Source organism: Pristiophorus japonicus, chromosome 7, assembly GCF_044704955.1.
Source record: "Pristiophorus japonicus isolate sPriJap1 chromosome 7, sPriJap1.hap1, whole genome shotgun sequence".
NCBI lineage: Eukaryota > Metazoa > Chordata > Chondrichthyes > Pristiophoridae > Pristiophorus > Pristiophorus japonicus.
The window spans coordinates 66,913,534-66,931,533 of record NC_091983.1 but is presented as its reverse complement, the minus strand read 5'-3'; the positions used below and the strand labels follow the sequence as shown (position 1 = coordinate 66,931,533).

The following is an 18,000-nucleotide window of genomic DNA, read 5'->3' as shown; positions in this document are numbered from 1 at the left end:
GGAGACGACCATTTCTATTTAGTATTTGAACAGAAGTTCTATAGCATTACACTACTGAATACACTTTAGTTGGAACATTCTGAATCACTTTTGAAGGTTTTAAAAAAAAAAGTAGTTTAATTATTTTTTTAATTGAAAATGTAGAAGTGATAATCATGCACCAAGGAACTTTGATTCATACTTATTTTGTGTTAAACTGCTCCTTTAACATAATTCATTCATAAATATAATGCAACAGAAATAGTCAAGCACCAAGTGCTGAAATTACCAGTTTCTTTCAGCAGTTGCTGGCTGATTTTAGATGTGCAGTTAAACTGACAACTTATTTAAGTTACCAGATAAAGTATTACACAAGTACCTTGAATCTTTCCAAGTTTTGCTTTCTTTCATTTGGTTTTCTATCACCATGCAAGCAGACACAAGAGAGCTGATGTCCCTTTTTATCTGGTCCTGAAACAGTAAAATAATTTGATGTGAGAAACCCTACCCCAAAATAGAAATGGCTGAAACAAATCAATAGACATCAGAATTGTCTCACCTCCTCCCAGTTGAACAAAATATTGTTCCATGTTATCACAGTCAATCTTTGTCCTGCAAAAAATGATCGCCTGATCCATCTTGTGTTCTTTGATTGCACGCACCGTATATTCACCCTTTAGAACTTTAATAGCTTCTGACCACATTTCTGGAGAAATTAGATATGGAAACTCATTAACTAAAAATAAAAGCCATTGGATTGTTTTAGTGTTTAAGAAATTCTAAAAACAAAGCATCATCATCATCATCGGCAGTCCCTAAGAATCGAGGAAGACTTGCTTCCACTCTTAGAATGAGCCCTTAGGTGGCTGAACAGTCCAATACGAGAACCACAATCCTTGTCACAGAAGGGACAGATAATAGTTGAGGGAAAGGGTGGGTGGGACAGGTTTGCCGTACGCTCTTTCCGCTGCCTGCGCTTGATTTCTGCATGTTCTCAGCGATGAAACTCTAGGTGCTCAGCGCCCTCCCGGGTGCACTTCCTCCACATAGGGCGGTCTTTGGCCAGGGAATCCCAGGTGTCAGTGGGGATGTTGCACTTTTTCAGGGAGGTTTTGAGGGTATCCCTGTAACGTTTCCTCTGCCCACCTTTGGCTCGTTTGCCGTGAAGGAGTTCCGAGTAGATCGCTTGCTTTGGGAGTCTCGTGTCTGGCATGTGAACAATGTGGCGGAGCTGATCAAATGTGGTCAGTGCATCAATGCTGGGGATGTTGGCCTGGTCGAGGATGCTAATGTTTGTGCGTCTGTCCTCCCAGGGGATTTGTAGGATCTTGCGGAGGCATCGTTGGTGGTATTTCTCCAGCGACTTGAGGTGTCTACTGTACATGGTCCATGTCTGAGCCATACAGGAGGGCGGGTATTAATACAGCCCTGTAGACCACGAGCTTGGTGGCAGTTTTGAGGGCTTGGTCTTCAAACACTCTTTTTTTTCCTCAGGCGGCCGAAGTAATTAGGAAGACAAATGCATGTTGGCCTTTATTGAAAAGGGAGGTGGGGGAGCGGAGTATAAAAGTAGGGAAGTCCTGCTACAACTGTACAGGCATTGGTGAGACCTCACTTGGTGTACTGTGTACAGTTCTGGTCTCCTTATTTAAGGATGGATATACTTGCATTGCAGGCAGTTCAGAGAAGGTTCACGAGGTTGATTCCTGAGATGAAGGGGTTGTCTTATGAAGAAAGGTCGAGCTTATACTCATTGGAGTTTACATGAATGAGGGGGGGATCTTATTGAAACAACAAGATTCTGAAGGGGCTTGACAGGGTAGATGCAGAGAGGGTGTTTCCCCTCATGGGGGAAATCTAGAACTAGGGGGCATAATTTTAAAATAAGGCCCCCTCCCCCAGTGTCTCTCTGTCTGTGTGTCTCTCTGTCTCTCGGAGGGGGAGAGAGGAAAGGAGGGGGGGGGGGGGGGGAAAAGAGAGGAAAGGAGGGGGGGGGGGGGGAGGGGAAAAGAGAAGAGAGGAGGGGTGGGGGTGGGGGGGAAGAAAAGAGGCTGAACGGGCCCAGCCGACGAGAAGAAGCCGGGCCGAAGACTTCGGGCGGGGCCCGCCCCCAGCAAGATGCCGGGCGGGCGGGCCCTGCCGGGAACGTGGAGGGAGGGGGAACGGACCGGACCTGAAGGGGGGGGGGGGGGGGGGCAGGAGAGAGCCAGAGCAGGACTGAAGACGAAGGGGAGGGAGGCCAGAGTCCAATCTTCGGTGCCCCAGTGAGCCCATTCGGCCAGGGCTAGGGGTAGGGGTGGCGTGCTTCGGGCCCCTCCCACGCAGCCTTGGCGGCCTGGAGCTACTGCACATGCGCGCACACTCTAGCGCGCATGTGCAGAGGTCCCAGCACTGTTTTCAGCGCCCCTGGCCTCTCCCCCCACAGCTTGTGCTGCACTGCGCCAAGGGCCTGGTTCGACCAGACGGAGGGGAGAATACAGAGGCAAGTTTTAGGCACGGTTTTGAGTGCGGAAATCAGGCGTGGCTCACGGGGCTGCTCCGTTCTAGGCACGGCCCAAAACTTGACCCCACTATTACTGATAAACTCTCTGTCCCTTCCTCTCCCACTCTGCTCATCTTTACCCAAATCGCAACAGTGGTACATTGCATTGACTTTTCTATTAAGAATTCTAAATTTCCAGAGTTCATTACCCTTGAGTGTTCTGCTTTTTAATTTGGACCCTAGCTCCTCAAACTCTCAGCAGAACCAAATTCCTAGTTCAGACTTGGACCATGACAGCTCCCTCCCACTTCACCAGCTGCAAGGAGATATCCTTAATCCTGGCACCAAGCAGGCAACACAGCCTTTTGAACACCTGACTGCAGCTGCAGAGAACAATATCTATCATTGACTATACTGTCCCCTACCATACAACCTTTTTCTTTCACTCCCCTGACTTGAATAGACTCCTGTACCATGGTGCCGTGGTCAGTTTGCTCATACACCCTGCAGACTTTGTCCTGATCCATACAGACATCAAGAACTTCATACCTGTTGGATAAGGACATCGGGAGGCTCCTTCAGCACTGCACCTGGGGTCCCCTTACCTGTCTGAGTTGAAGTCACACCCTCCTGCCCCTGATCACTAACCAGACTTGTACCGCTATCTAACCTCAGGGGTGTGGCTGCCTCCTGGCTCAAAGTGTCCAGATAACTCTCCCCCTCCGTGATGCCCCGCAATGTCTGCATCTCAGACTCCAGCTCAACAGCTCTGAGCTGAAATTCGACATGCAGACGTGGTTGTCCAGGATTGCGATGCTTTCCACAAACTCCCACATGCTGCAGTTGCGACACACCACCTGTACTGCCATCCCTCTGTATCCTTGATTTAGTTGTTTAATTAATTAAAGTTTATGTATTTAATTAACTTAGCTTCTAGTTTAGTTTTTAACTAATTACTTGATCTCGTTTAAGTTATAGGTGATTAAATTAAATATTTACTTGTAACACAAAGCATGACAAGTATTGGAGACAAAAAGCAGCACCTCCTTCCCCCTCTGCTTCAAATTCCCACTCTATCCAAATTCCCAACTTTAACACTCTGTGTTAAGACCCCTCAGTGCAGACCTACTAACTCTATGTATAAAGACATTTCTTTAACTTTTCTCCTCACTCTTAAGTGATGATTTTAAATTGTTGACCCCCAGAACATTGATCCCCCAACCAAAGGTCTCTCCATTCACCCAATCACTGCTCCTTCATAAACTTCAAAAAACACTATTAAAATTACCTCCTACGCTCTCTACTCTAGTGAAAATAATCCGTTTCTCAAGCCTTTCCTTTCAACTAACTTCTTATCTGTAATGTCATGCTGGTGAATCTAAGTACACCAATTTGGGCTGGATTTCTGGTTTTCTAACACCTTAGTTAGTGGCCAGAGAGAGCATTAATGGGAGTGCAAGAGGTTACCGACTGGGTGACTTTATTTAACTTCATTTGCACTAGAGGAATGAAGTATTCAAACCTCTAGGTTTCAGTTTATTCATACCCTTCTGTTTCTTTTCATTTCTTGTATTCCTCCTAAAATGCATTACCTCACACTTCATCACATTAAATTGCACTTGTCAACTGTTTGCCCATTTGGCTCACCTATATCCTCGACGTCCACTGTCCTCATTGCTGCCTGCCAAACACCTAATTGTGACATCCAACCGTTCTATAATTCGAGCAACACCCATTAACGATAGTTTTATTTTATCTATTAACCAACTTTCTATCCATGTTTCTATATTTTGTTCCATACATATGATTTTGTTGCACCAAACCTCCTGTGAGGCACCTTATCAAACTCCTTCTGAAAAAACTATATATGCCACATCTACGGCATTCCTTTTTCTATCCAGTCAGTCATTTCTATTGTCAAAGAATACAAGCCTTTTAAAAATTATTGGTGGTTGTCCTTGATCAACCCATGCATAAAGTTCACTAATTTGACCTTGAAGTATGATTATAAAAGTTTATCCACAACTGATATTAGATGAAATAGTCTACAGTTGCATAAATTATCCTTCGCTTCCTTCTTGGAGAGATGTTATGCTGCGTACACTCTGGTCTCCCAGCATAAATGTGACCAAGAGCCACTGCTATCACCCCTTCGATTACTTTCAATATCCACTTAAGTTCTGCTAAGTTTTTTTCAAAAAACAATTCCTTTTTCTAGTTATTATTTCATATTTTCCTTTAGTATACCTACATTCTGCAACTGAAGGTGGTCAGTCTTAACCTGTAGGCATATCATTTTGGAGTAGAGACCCAACTTACTCCCCTCCCCACCCCATCCCTTTCAAGGTCAGTCTTTGGTCAGGAAAATAAGCACAGATTGCAAACAGTAGATACCAGAAGGTCCTCACAAGTGACACAGTAAAAGGCAAAACTTACCATAAAATGACAAGTATACTGCCACCATCCTCCGAACCACAGCATGGACATGCACAATTCCTTGCCAAATGGGGCTTCTACCAGTTGGAAATGTGCAGCTTTGTTTTTTTATGGGCAGCTATTTCATCAGTTGTGGCCATACTTCAAGGTCAAATTAGTGAATTTTAGATATGCACAGAATTCTCTTATGGATGCAGAGAAAAATCAATTAGAAGTGTATTCAAATTTATGTTCAGTGACGAACAATTTTAGGCCTCATTACACAAAATATTTAGTTTTTAAAAAAGGTTTATGTAAATGTGTGTTTTGAACATTTAGCATTTTAAGCAGGAAAGCGAATAGGAAGTATATCATCTAATGCAACCTCACTTACCTGCAGAATTGGTACCAGGTCTTGTGTTATCTTTTGCATGAACTTCATCTGTCTGAGGAAGGGAACCAAAAAAAAGATACATATTCTGACAATCAATTGGTTTAGTGCACATGAAGACATTGCAGCAAGAGTTAAACATTTATGTGGCATTCATATTTTCAACAACTTATGAAGCAGTTGACAAAGTTTAATACAGCATAAAATTTCAAAGGACATTGAATCATTTTGGGGGCAGGAGGTGAGGATGATTGGAATAAACAATAATTTTGATAAAATAGCTCTATATACATTAGCATAGGAGTAGAATGCTCTCTTTGTTTAGGCATTGGAACAAAAACAGGTCGACTCTTCTTACCCGGATATGTCGTCCAAGTTTCTCCCAGTGATGATCTGTTTTTGGATTAACTCGCAGAACAACATGATGTACGGTCTCAGGAACAGAATCCTCTCCTTTAAGATCTACCCAGGTTGGGAAATGCATGATCTTCTCGGAGAGCTTCTTAACATCAAATGAATGAAGTGTGGCAGAGCAAACAATTACCTAGGCAAAGCATAGTAAACAGTCATTTTATGCCATTTTAATACCTCGAGTGGAACAATCTCACACTCAAAATAAAGGCTTCATCAGTGAAGCCAGCATTCCAATTTAGGAAAATTACACAGTTGCCATTAATTTGCACTGTAATGCCTCATACTGTTGCATACATTGCATAAGGCTTCCTCTTGGTAGATTTATTATACATCTATTTATAGTCTTTACTAGTTAAAAAACCACAAGAGTGCTACAGCATTGTTTATTTTGCCATATGGTTGCTTCACAAATCTGAATAGTTGCTGTTGGTACAGACAGCACAAGAAGAATGCATTAAAGAGACACTTATTAGTAAATGGTTCTTTTTCCAGTCAACTCCTCAAATATACCTTTCTAGTATTTTGTCTGCTTCTTTGGCTTTACTGTGTCTTTTAACAAAGTTCATACCTGCAACCGCTTGCCATCAGAGGTTACTTGAGGGATCTGAGAATGCATTCTTGAAATGAAGTCAGAATAGCCTTGAGTGAGCAATCCATCCTACAAAAAGGCAACCACATCAGATGGCTCTATTTTAGTCACCACAAAAAATGTAGAATAAATCATGTAGATTACATTTTTCTTCAGCTTTCAAATAGGTGACTTCCACTATTGCAAAGTTTATGAATGTTTAGTACAAGGTTTAGGTTTCTTTATTAGCTACACAAGTGAAACATTTCCACAAACACTTTTTGCATTTTGTATTAAACTTTGCTTGTATGAAAGATTTTTAAACAAAAGATACAACGACATTGCTTGAATACACAAAATAGCATGCCAATACTCCGAAGGCTCAAGATAAGGAGACGGGAGGGTGGGTGGTTACATTTCATTGATAAGAAAAACTTTGAAAAGCTTTCTGGATCCTTTATTAATATGGGTAGATATGGAAAAATGTCTAAACACTTTTTCCAGCAGTTACCGGTCGACACTTTAAAAAAAAAAAAGCTGTACTTTATAAAAACGTTACTCACGACTGAACAAAAGTTAAGTTTATCTTACTGAGCCAATAGGTTGCTGAAACACATATGCACATAGCTTCCAGTTTACCCAATAGAATCAAAAGTAGCCAAAGGTTTTTACTATGATGGTGGTATATGAACCTATGGAAATGTACTGTAACAGATAACACAGATACTATTTAATTTGTAGGATTAATAAGGATAATTGACATTTCACTTGATAAATGGAGACTTACAGCTTCATCTAGCACCAAGAATCTAATTTGGGACAGATTCAGTTTTCCTGTTGAGACAAGGTCATCGAGTCTTCCAGGCGTTCCAACAACAATATCCACCTGTGGAATACACAAGAACACATTCATGTTCAATTTCAATGCCGCATACACTTCAGTTAAGTTATGGAATAAAAACAAAGTTTAGGATTGAACCACATTTTGTCAGCAGTATCTTTCACACACAAAATGCACCTTCAACAGCAAGATTAACAACCAAATGTAGATGCAGCACAGTGCTTTAGAAGTTAGACGAGACCAAAGAGGAATTCTACTCCAGCCTCGAACAATTCCTGTCTCGAGTCCCAACAAGCGACAAACTGATCCTCCTTGGCGACCAATGCCAGAGTTGGAAAGGACACGGAGCTCTGGAGAGGTGTGATCAGCAGAGAGGGGGTAGGGAAAGCCAACTCTAATGGCACCCTCCTCCTGACGAAATGCTCAGAACACGGCCTCGTCATAACCAATACCCTGTTCCATCAGAAGGACAAATACAAAGCTTCATGGCAACACCCTCGCTCCAAGCACTGGCATCTGCTAGACTACGTCATTGTTTGAGCGAGGGAGCGCAAAGATGTGCACGTCACCCGCGCCATGACAGGAGCTGACAACTGCTGGACAGACCACCGCGTAACTCGCTGTCAGCACCATCAACATTGCCCCAAACAGGGACGGCAACAGAAACAATGCCACAGGAAAATCAACGCCGGTGCACTCAAAAGATCCTGCTAAGAAAGCCGTATTCAGCCAGCGCCTTGCTACCAACCGGACGATTCCAATGACCCATAGACGCAGAGTGTCCACAGTGCCTGGTCAACCCTCAAGGCTTCCATAATCAGCACCTGCAAAGAGATGCTCGGTCACTCGACCAGGAAACACCAAGACTTGGTTCGACGAGAACGACCAGTAGCTAATATGCTGCAAGCATTAGACATTCTTGGACTGGAAGCAGCAACACAACGCGAGGGCAAGAAAACAGCTCTACAGACGTCTGAAGGTCAAGACGGAAAACCCGCGACCTAAAGAACAGATGGTGGGTGGAGAAAGCTCAAGAAATCCAACAGCGCGTCGACAACTACGACGTGTGAGAATTCTTCGCAATCAAGACGACCTATGGCCCAAGCACCCAAGGCCCTACCCCACTACTGGCCAAGAACGGAGAGGTGCTCAAGGACAGAGAAGCAGTCAGTGCCCGCTTAAAGGAGCACTTCGAGGATCTCCTCAACCGAGACTCTGTCTTCGACGTGAGTGTCCTCAACATCATCCCACAGCATGCCACCATCTCAGCACAACCCCAGCCCAGCACAAGGTTGAAAAGGCCATTCGACAACTGAAGAAAAAGTTATCAGCAGATGGAATCCCCGTCGAAGCACTAAAATATAGCGGAGAAGCGCGACCATGACCTCATCTCTCTTACCTCACCGAAAACTTCGCCGATCCACTCAGCAGGCTCCCACTAGCCACCACTGAGGGGGCAACCGAGCATGCTGCTGAGATGGTCATGGCTGTTGAAGCTTTCGGAAGCGAAGGCTCATCTGTGACAGCCCGTCAGATCAAAGTCTGGATAAATAGAGACCCGCTATTGTCTCTAGTCAAGAAATGTGTCCTGAATGGGGACTGGGCAGCCACGTACAGGGCATGCCCTGAGGAATTTAAACCATTTCACAGGCGCAGGGATGAACTCTCGATTCAGGCCGATTGCCTACTGTGGGGAAACCGCGTAGTCATGCCCCAGATGGGCAGAGGTGTTCATCAGAGAACTCCACAATGAGCACCCGGGCATTGTCACGATGAAGGCAATTGCCAGGTCACACGTTTGGTGGCCAGGGATAGATGCAGATCTGGAACTTTGTGTTCGCAGGTGCAACACATGTGCTCAGCTGGGCAATGCGCCCAGGGAAGCCCCCCTTAGCCCCTGGCCATGGCCCGCCAAGCCTTGGTCACGCATCCATGTGGACTACGCAGGTCCTTTCATGGGAAAAATGTTTTTGGTTGTAGTGGACGCCTACTCCAAATGGATCGAGTGTGTCATTTTAAATTCAAGCACAACCTCTGCCACGGTAGAAAGTCTACGGGCAATGTTCGCCGCTCACTGTCGACCGGACATCTTGGTCAGCGACAATGGCCCGTGCTTCACAAGCACTGAATTCCAGGACTTCATGGTAGGCAATGGAATTAACCATGTCAGAACGGCATTGTTCAAGCCGGCCTCAAACAGCCAGGCAGAACGAGCAGTGCAGATAATCAAACAGGGGATGCTCAGAATCCAAGGGAGTTCCCTACAAAGCCACTTATCACGCCTCCTGTTGGCCTATAGATCCCAATCACACTCGCTCACAGGGGTTCCACCCGCAGAGCTGCTAATGAAAAGGACGCTCAAAACCCGGTTATCCCTTATACACCCCACCATGAAAGAAATTGTCGAGAGCAGGCGCCAGCCACAATATGACTACCATGACAGGAATGCGAGGGCGCGATGTATTGATGTAAATGATCCTGTTTTTGTCCTCAACTACGCTGCAGGGCCCAAATGGCTTGCAGGCACTGTGATTGCCAAAGAGGGAAATAGGATTCTGGTAGTTAAACTTACCAATGGACAAATCTGCCGCAAACACGTGGATCAAACAAAAAGGAGGTTCAGCAACCCCATAGAAGAAGCAGAGGAAGAACACGATTTAGAGTTCACTTCACCACAGGTGACCGAACACCGGAACCAAAGGGAGGAGAGCCCAATCACTTTGGGCAGTCTGGATAGGCCGGAGGCACCGCAAACAGCAGACACTCAGGCCAGCGCCCAACAACCGGAGCCCCAACTCAGACGCTCCACAAGAGAGTGTAAACCACCAGAGAGACTCAACTTGTGATCCCAATAAGACTTTGGGGGGGGGGGAGGTGATGTCATGTATTCAACCAGCATTGTAACCCATGTAAAATCTGACCTAAGACCTGAGAGAACAATGACCACTAGGTGGGAGACACTCCTAACCTGAACCTTCAGGTATAAAAGGGGAAGCTCCACCCACCTTCACTAGAGTGATAAGGAATAAAGGACAGGTCACAGACTGACCTTCTCTCAAGCATGGGCCTCGTGTGCATTTATACTGTATAGTAAGGACGTATCACCCTTCAAGGCATATCCTTTCTTAGGTAAGGAGACCAAAACGGTACACAGTACTACAGATTTGAACACATTCCTGAACACTTCTTCTTGGAGAATAAACAGGAAACTTACTCCTTGTTCCAGGACAGCCAACTGATCTTTTGCAGACACACCACCAATAATCAGAAGTTCTCTGAAACAACACAAAAAATCAAAATGAGCCCATCTATACATGAACAAGGATTACAACATGGGGAAATGTTTGGATTTGATATTTACCCAGAAGGCTGCTGAGAATTAACAAACATATCCAGCATTTCAAAATTCTACTTTTTTTCCATTTGAATATGTTTATCACTATTATATTTAAATAAGAGTCTGTACACCTCAGCAACATAAGCATGTGTAGATCAAATCATAGTCCAAAAGGCCTTGCCCTTTCTGAACAAGATTTATTCAGCACAAAAACCCGAAAACCTTCCAATGAGTGCGAGAAAACAAAAAAATCATTAGGTTTTTAATTCTGATCACTATTCAGTGACCCCCAGCTGCAAAATGAATGACATTACGTGGGGATACATTTGGCCAAGGCCTTGTGCAACATTTTCATTTAGTACACATATGAGGAATGGACATTTGAGCAAGGCACGAATGCTCCAGCTCACAGTCAACAAGCTCCCCGCTGAAGTGGAACTAAACTACAGAACCAGTGGGAAGCTGTTCAACCTTGGCCGCCTCCAGGCCAGGTCCAAGATCACCCCAACCTCTGTCGTCAAGCTACAGTACGCAGACGACGCCTGCGTCTGCGCACAGAGGCTGAACTCCAGGAGATAGTCAACATATTTACTGAGACGTACGAAAGCATGGGCCTTACGCTAAACATCCGTAAGACAAAGGTCCTCCACCAGCCTGTCCTCGCCGCACAACACTGTCCCCCAGTCATCAAGATCCACGGCACAGCCCTGGACAACGTGGACCATTTCCCATACCTCGGGAGCCTCCTATCAACCAAAGCAGATATTGATGAGGAGATTCAACACCGCTTCCAGTGCACCAGCGCAGCCCTTGGCTGCCTGAGGAAAAAGAGTGTTCGAAGACCAAGCCCTCAAATCTACTACCAAGCTCATGGTCGACAGGGCTGTAGTAATACCTGCCCTCCTGTATGGCTCAGAGACATGGACCATGTACAGTAGACACCTCAAGTCACTGGAGAAATACTACCAACGATGCCTCCGCAAGATCCTACAAATCCCCTGGGAGGACGCACCAACATTAGCGTCCTCGACCAGGCCAACATCCCCAGCATTGAAGCACTGACCACATTTGATCAGCTCCGCTTGGCAGGCCACATTGTCCACATGCCAGACACGAGACTCCCAAAGCAACTGCTCTACTCGGAACTCCTTCATGGCAAACGAGCCAAAGGTGGACAGAGGAAACGTTACAAGGACACCCTCAAAGCCTCCCTGATAAAGTGCGGCATCCCCACCGACAACCGAGAGTCCCTGGCCAAAGACCGCCCTGAGTGGAGGAGGCGCATCCGAGAGGGCGCTGGGTGCCTCGAGTCTCGTCGCTGAGTGCATGCAGAAAAAAAGCACAGGCAGCGGAAGGAATGTGCGGCAAACCTGTCCCACCCTCCCTTACCCTCAACGACTGTCTGTCCCACCTGTGGCAGAGACTGTGACTCTGGTATTGGACCGTTCAGCCACCTAAGGGCTCATTCTAAGAGTGGAAACAAGTCTTCCTCAATTCTGAGGGACTGCCTATGATGATGATGAATGAGTGGGTTAACAGCATCAATGGAATTGTGCCTAGGGTGGCAATTCAGCACTTTCAGAAGGGAAGACATTGGGAAGAGGAAAAATACTTCCGAATACCCTCCAGTAGTAATCAACATTACTGATGCAATGCATTTTGGCATCTAAGCCAATTGGAACATAATCTAACCAAAATATTCTGCTAAAACATAGTTCATCACAGACAACATTTTCACAACAATTACTGAAATACACAAGCTAGTGAAATTAAAAGAACAAAACTAAATGGTTGAAGATTTCAGAATGTCATTGAGTGAAACGGCATCACTAACCAGGTCACCCCATCAAGGACCTTATTTGTTCTGGAGAAGTGCAAACATGTTATATAACAGGCAAAGAAAGGTTAGCACAATAGTACATTTACTTGTGGGAAGGGGGGGGGGGGGGGGGAAAGAGAGCAGGGGGAAAAGAAGCGAGGCAAAGTATTGAAAACAAGCTACCTTAATTTGGGATCAGTCACATTTTTCTTGAACTGTTTGACATTATTGAGGGTTTGTTCAGCCAGTTCCCTCGATGGTTCAATGATGAGTGCCTTTGGAGCATTTGGTAAGTTTTTAGCTTGAGCTACCTGTGCACTACCTGAAAAAGAATGAACGTTACTGAATTAATAATGGTAAACTATTTAGCACAGGGAAAGGGGTTTAATGGTTTGAAAATTCTTAAATAAATTACACTGAGGTTTTATCTGGAATCTAGTTGGTTACAAGCATCCCAATTCTTCACTTTTACAGCTGCGAAAACATTTATAAAAATTCACATTTTACCAAAAATTCTATCTCTCCAGATTTAGTTTTGCAATTTCTCAGTTTACAAGGCTCTCCTTTATAGCTGCTGTAAACATACATTTGCAGCCACCCGCAGAGAGCAGGCTGCAGGGAAGGTTAAAAAGCCAGGAAATTATGAAAGAGTGATTTACCCCAAATTATTTCCCAATTTAAGAGGCCACAAATGTGTCCTGAAATGAGGTTAACTGTAAAGATTCCACATTGCTTTAGATATTAGAGGTTGTGTGAATTCCTGCTCGTTGTCATCTAATTTTGGCTTTGCCGCACCACTGGTGGCCGAGCCTTCAGCTGCCTTGATCCCACTCTCCGAACCTCCCTTCCCTGAAGCCCTTCATCTCCTTATGTGATTCTCCTTTAAAAGTTTCCCGAAAACCCATCTTTTTGACCAGCTTTTGGACACCCTTCTAAATCTTTCCTTCCATGGCTCAGCATCTGTCACCCCATCTATTTGTTACTCTTGGCGTATTCTAATACTCGCTGGGACGGCTTCCCATTTACCACCCTCCATAAACTTGAGCTCATCCAACTCAGTGCTGTGTAGTCAGATAATTAAGGAGGCACATAAGTTAGTAGATTGTATAGCTAACTGGACATTACTTTTCGGAATCATGTGAATTATTCAAGACAGTTAAGTGACTCAGGATGCTATTTACTACGTACCAGTATGTTGCGACTTCACAACATGACCATCACTAGCCTTGTAGAGTGCTGTAAAACCATCTTTTGGAGGGAATTTGAATTCTTCTTCACCAAAGTTGAATTTAAGCTCAGCATTCTAGGATGCAACAATAAACATTTTATTTAATTAGAAACATTTACTAGTCATAATTTTGCTAAAATGATAAGGCAAAATTACCTTTAAAACACAAGCAGCAAAGAAGGCTTGGTTTTTTAGATGTGGAGGAATATCAAAGGCATGCCCAAGGTCTTTCCCTGGAAAACAAAGAACACTTGAGAACATCGACTAGGTTTTTCCACAGGTGAAAACATAACCAGACAGTAACAATGAGATAACCAGATCTGTGTTAATGCAGATGGTTTGTGTAAACCAGCATGTTTGAATTGAAAGCATAAAATGCAGAACATTTTAGGGAACTTACCATTTTTTGAAAATTTTACAGCTGCTTTGTCAAGATCAATGTAGCATCCCATGGTATCATGCATGGTATATTCCTAAATAAATGTAATTTAACATAAAATGTGGTCATAGATTTAAATAGTTTAAATATATAAACTAAAAACTTTGTTGAATTATATATAACCTGTATCTATAATAGCGCGAGGGTTATACAAATACACATACCTCTCCATAGCTGTCAAACTGTTTGCTGTGGGACTTCTTTCCAGTGCCACCAAATCCAAAGCCAAATTTGTCAGTACCTATTTAGAATTGTCCCAATAGAGAAAATTGAGATCAACTTATAATCAAGGATATTTGCAAATAATAAAAGCAAAGTACATATAATTACATAGTATTTACAGCACAGGAACAGGTAGTTTGGCTCAACTGGTTCATGCTAGTGTTTATGCTCCACATGATCCTCCTTCCACCTCTCTTCAGCTAATCCTATCAGCTTATCATTCTATTCCTTTCCCCCTCAACTGTTTATCCAACATCCCCTTAAATGCATCTATACAATTCGCCTCAACTACTCCTTGTGGTAGCAAGTTCCACATTCTATACACTGAGTAAAGAGGTTTCTCCTGAATTCCCTGCTGGATTTATTGGTGACTATTTTATCTTTATGGATCCTAGTTTTGGTCAACCTCACAAGTGTAAACATCTCCTCTAAGTCTACCCTATCAAATATAGAAACATAGAAAATAGGTGCAGGAGTAGGCCATTCAGCCTTTCGAGCCTGTGCCACCATTCAATATGACAACTTCAGTACCCTATTCCTGCTTTCTCGCCATACCCCTTGATCCCTTTAGCCGTAAGGGCCACATCTAACTTCCTTTTGAATATATCTAACGAACTGGCCTCAACAACTTTCTGTGGCAGAGAATTCCACAGGTTCACAATTCTCTGAGTGAAGAAGTTTCTCCTCACCTCGGTCCTAAATGGTTTACCCCTTATCCTTAGACTGTGACCCCTGGTTCTGGACTTCCCCAACATCGGAAACATTCTTCCTGCATCGAACTTGTCCAATCCAGTCAGAACTTTATATGTTTCTATGAGATCCCCTCTCAGCCTCCTAAATTCCGGTGAATATAAGCCGAGTCGATCCAGGCTTTCTTCATATGTCAGTCCTGCCATCTCGGCAATCAGTCTGGTGAACCTTCGCTGCACTCCCTCAATACCAAGAATGTCGTTCCTCAGATTAAGAGACCAAAACTGCACACAATACTCAAGGTGTAGTCTCACCAAGGCCCTGTACAACTACAGTAAGACATCCCTACTCCTATACTCAAATCCTCTCGCTATGAAGGCCAGCATGCCATTAGCTTTCTTTACTGCCTGCTGTACCTGCATGCCTACCTTCAATGATGTACCATGACACCCAGGTCTTGTTGCACCTCCCCTTTTAATCTGTCACCATTCAGATAATAATCTGCCTTCCTGCTTCTGCCACCAAAGTGGATAACCTCACCTTATCCACATTATACTGCATCTGCCATGCATTTGCCCATTCACCTAACCTGTCCAAGTCCCCCTGCAGCCTCCTAGCATCCTCCTCGCAGCTCGCACTGCCACCCAGCTTAGTGTCATCTGCAAACTTGGAGATATTACATTCAATTCCTTCATCTAAATCATTAATGTATATTGTAAATAGCTGGGGTCCCAGCCCTGAACCCTGCAGCACCCCACTAGTCATTGCCTGCCTTTCTGAAAAGGACCCGTTTATTCCCACTCTTTGCTTCCTGTCTGCCAACCAGTTCTCTATCCACGTCAATACATTACCCCCAATATCATGTGCTTTAATTTTGCACACTAATCTCTTATGTGGGACCTTGTCAAAAGCCTTTCGAAAGTCCAAATACACCACATCCACTGGTTCTCCCTTGTCCACTCTACTAGTTATATCCTCAAAAAATTGTAGAAGATTTGTCAAGCATGATTCCCCTTTCATAAATCCATGGTGACTTGGACCGATCCTGTCACTGTTTTCCAAATGTGCTGCTATTACATATTTAATAATTGATTCCAACACTTTCCCCACTACCGGATGTCAGGCGAACCAGTCTATCCTGTTTTCTCTCTCCCTCCTTTTTTAAAAAAGTGGGGTTACATTAGCTACTCTCCAATCCATAGGAATTGATCCAGAGTGTATAGAATGTTGGAAAATGACCACCAATGCATCCACTATTTCTAGGGCCACTTCCTTAAGTACTCTGGGATGCAGACTATCAGGCCCTGGGGATTTATCGGCCTTCAATTTCTTGACTAATAAGGATTTACTTCAGTTCCTCTTTCTCGCTAGACCCTCGGTCCCCTAGTATTTCTGGAAGGCTATTTGTGTCTTCCTTAGGTGAAGACAGAACCAAAGTATTTGTTCAATTGGCCTGCCATTTCTTTGTTCCCCATTATAAATTCACCTGATTCTGACTGCAAGGGACTTACATTTGTCTTCACTAATCTTTTTCTCTTCACATATCTATAGAAGCTTTTGCAGTCAGTTTTTATGTTCCCAGCAAGCTTACTCTCATACTCTATTTTCCCCTTTCTAATTAAACACTTTGTCCTCCTCTGCTGAATTCTAAATTTCTCCCAGTCCTCAAGGTTTTCTAGCCAATTTATATGGATTTAACACGATCCCTAATTTCCCTTGTTAGCCACGGTTAAGCCACCTTCCCAGTTTTATTTTTACGCCAGACAGGGATGTACAATTGTTGTAGTTCATCCATGTGATCTTTAAATGTCCACCATTGCCTATCCACCGTCAACCCTTCAAGTATCATTCCCCAGTCTATCCTAGCCAATTCACATCTCATACCATCGAAGTTACCTTTCTTTAAGTTCAGGACCCTAGTCGCTGAATTAACTGTATCACTCTCCATCTTAATAAAGAATTCTACCATATTATGGTCACTCTTCTCCAAGGGGCCTCGCACAACAAGATTGCTAATTAATCCTCTCTCATTACACAACACCCAGTCTAGGATGGCCAGCTCTCTAGTTGGTTCTTCGACATATTGGTCTAGAAAACCATCCCTTATACACTCCAGGAAATCCTCCTCCACCATATTGCTACCAGTTTGGTTAGCCCAATCTATATGTAGATTAAAGTCACCCATGATAACTGCTGTACCTTTATTGCACGCATCCCTAATTTTCTGTTTGAAGCCATCCCCAACCTCACTACTACTGTTGGTGGTCTGTACACAACTCTCACTAGCGTTTTCTGCCCTTTGATGTTCCGCAGCTCGACCCATATAGATTCCACATCATCCAAGCTAATGTCCTTTCTTACTATTGCGTTAATCTCCTCTTTGACCAGCAACGCTACCCCACCTCTTTTTCCTTTCTGTCTAGCCTTCCTGAATATTGAATACTCCTGAATGTTGAGTTCCCAGCCTTGGTCACCCTGGAGCCATGTCTCCGTAATCCCAATTACATCATATCCGTTAACAGCTGTCTGTACAGTTAATTCATCCACCTTGTTAGGAATGCTACTCGCATTGAGACACAGAGCCTTCAGGCTTATTTTTTTTTTAAAACACTCTTTGTCCTTTTAGAATGATGTTGTAATGTGGCCCTTTTTGATTTTTGCCTTTGATTTCTCTGCCCTCCACTTTTCCTTATCTCCTTTCCACTTTTTGCTGCTTCTCCCATTTTACTTCCCCGTCTCCCTGCATAGATTGCTATCCCCCTGCCAGTTTAGTTTAAACCCTCCCCAACAGCACTAGCAAACAACTTCCCCTAGGACATCGGTTCCGGTCCTGCCCAGGTGCAAACCGTCCGGTTTGTACTGGTGCCACCTCCGCCAGAGCCGGTTCCAATGTCCCAGGAATTTGAATCCCTCCCTCTTGCACCATTCCTCAAGCCACGTATTCATCTTAACTGTCCTGCTATTTCTACTCTGACTAGCACGTGGCACTGGTAGCAATCATGAGATTACTACCTTTGAGGTCCTACTTTTTAATTTCACTCCTAGCTCCCTAAATTCAGCTTGTAGGACCTCATCCCGTTTTTTACCTATTACGTTGGTACCTATTTGCACCACGACAACTGGCTGTTCACCCTCCCCCTCCAGAATGCCCTGAAGCCGCTCCAAGACATCCTTG

General features: G+C 44.0%; 1 protein-coding gene across 1 annotated transcript in view; it reads right to left on the bottom strand.

Moving 5' to 3' along the window:
• Positions 1 to 18,000, bottom strand: part of ddx1 (DEAD (Asp-Glu-Ala-Asp) box helicase 1) — a 55,776-nt gene that overhangs the window by 13,612 nt on the left and 24,164 nt on the right. Inside the window, exons 9-20 of the mRNA XM_070885015.1 lie at positions 14,078 to 14,154; positions 13,875 to 13,947; positions 13,631 to 13,707; positions 13,435 to 13,549; positions 12,430 to 12,568; positions 10,305 to 10,365; positions 7,037 to 7,135; positions 6,250 to 6,339; positions 5,626 to 5,811; positions 5,271 to 5,322; positions 539 to 685; positions 359 to 450 (exon numbers count right to left, since the gene is read on the bottom strand). Coding sequence (XP_070741116.1) covers positions 359 to 450; positions 539 to 685; positions 5,271 to 5,322; positions 5,626 to 5,811; positions 6,250 to 6,339; positions 7,037 to 7,135; positions 10,305 to 10,365; positions 12,430 to 12,568; positions 13,435 to 13,549; positions 13,631 to 13,707; positions 13,875 to 13,947; positions 14,078 to 14,154 — 1,208 coding nt within the window. The remainder of the gene's footprint in view (positions 1 to 358; positions 451 to 538; positions 686 to 5,270; positions 5,323 to 5,625; positions 5,812 to 6,249; positions 6,340 to 7,036; positions 7,136 to 10,304; positions 10,366 to 12,429; positions 12,569 to 13,434; positions 13,550 to 13,630; positions 13,708 to 13,874; positions 13,948 to 14,077; positions 14,155 to 18,000) is intronic.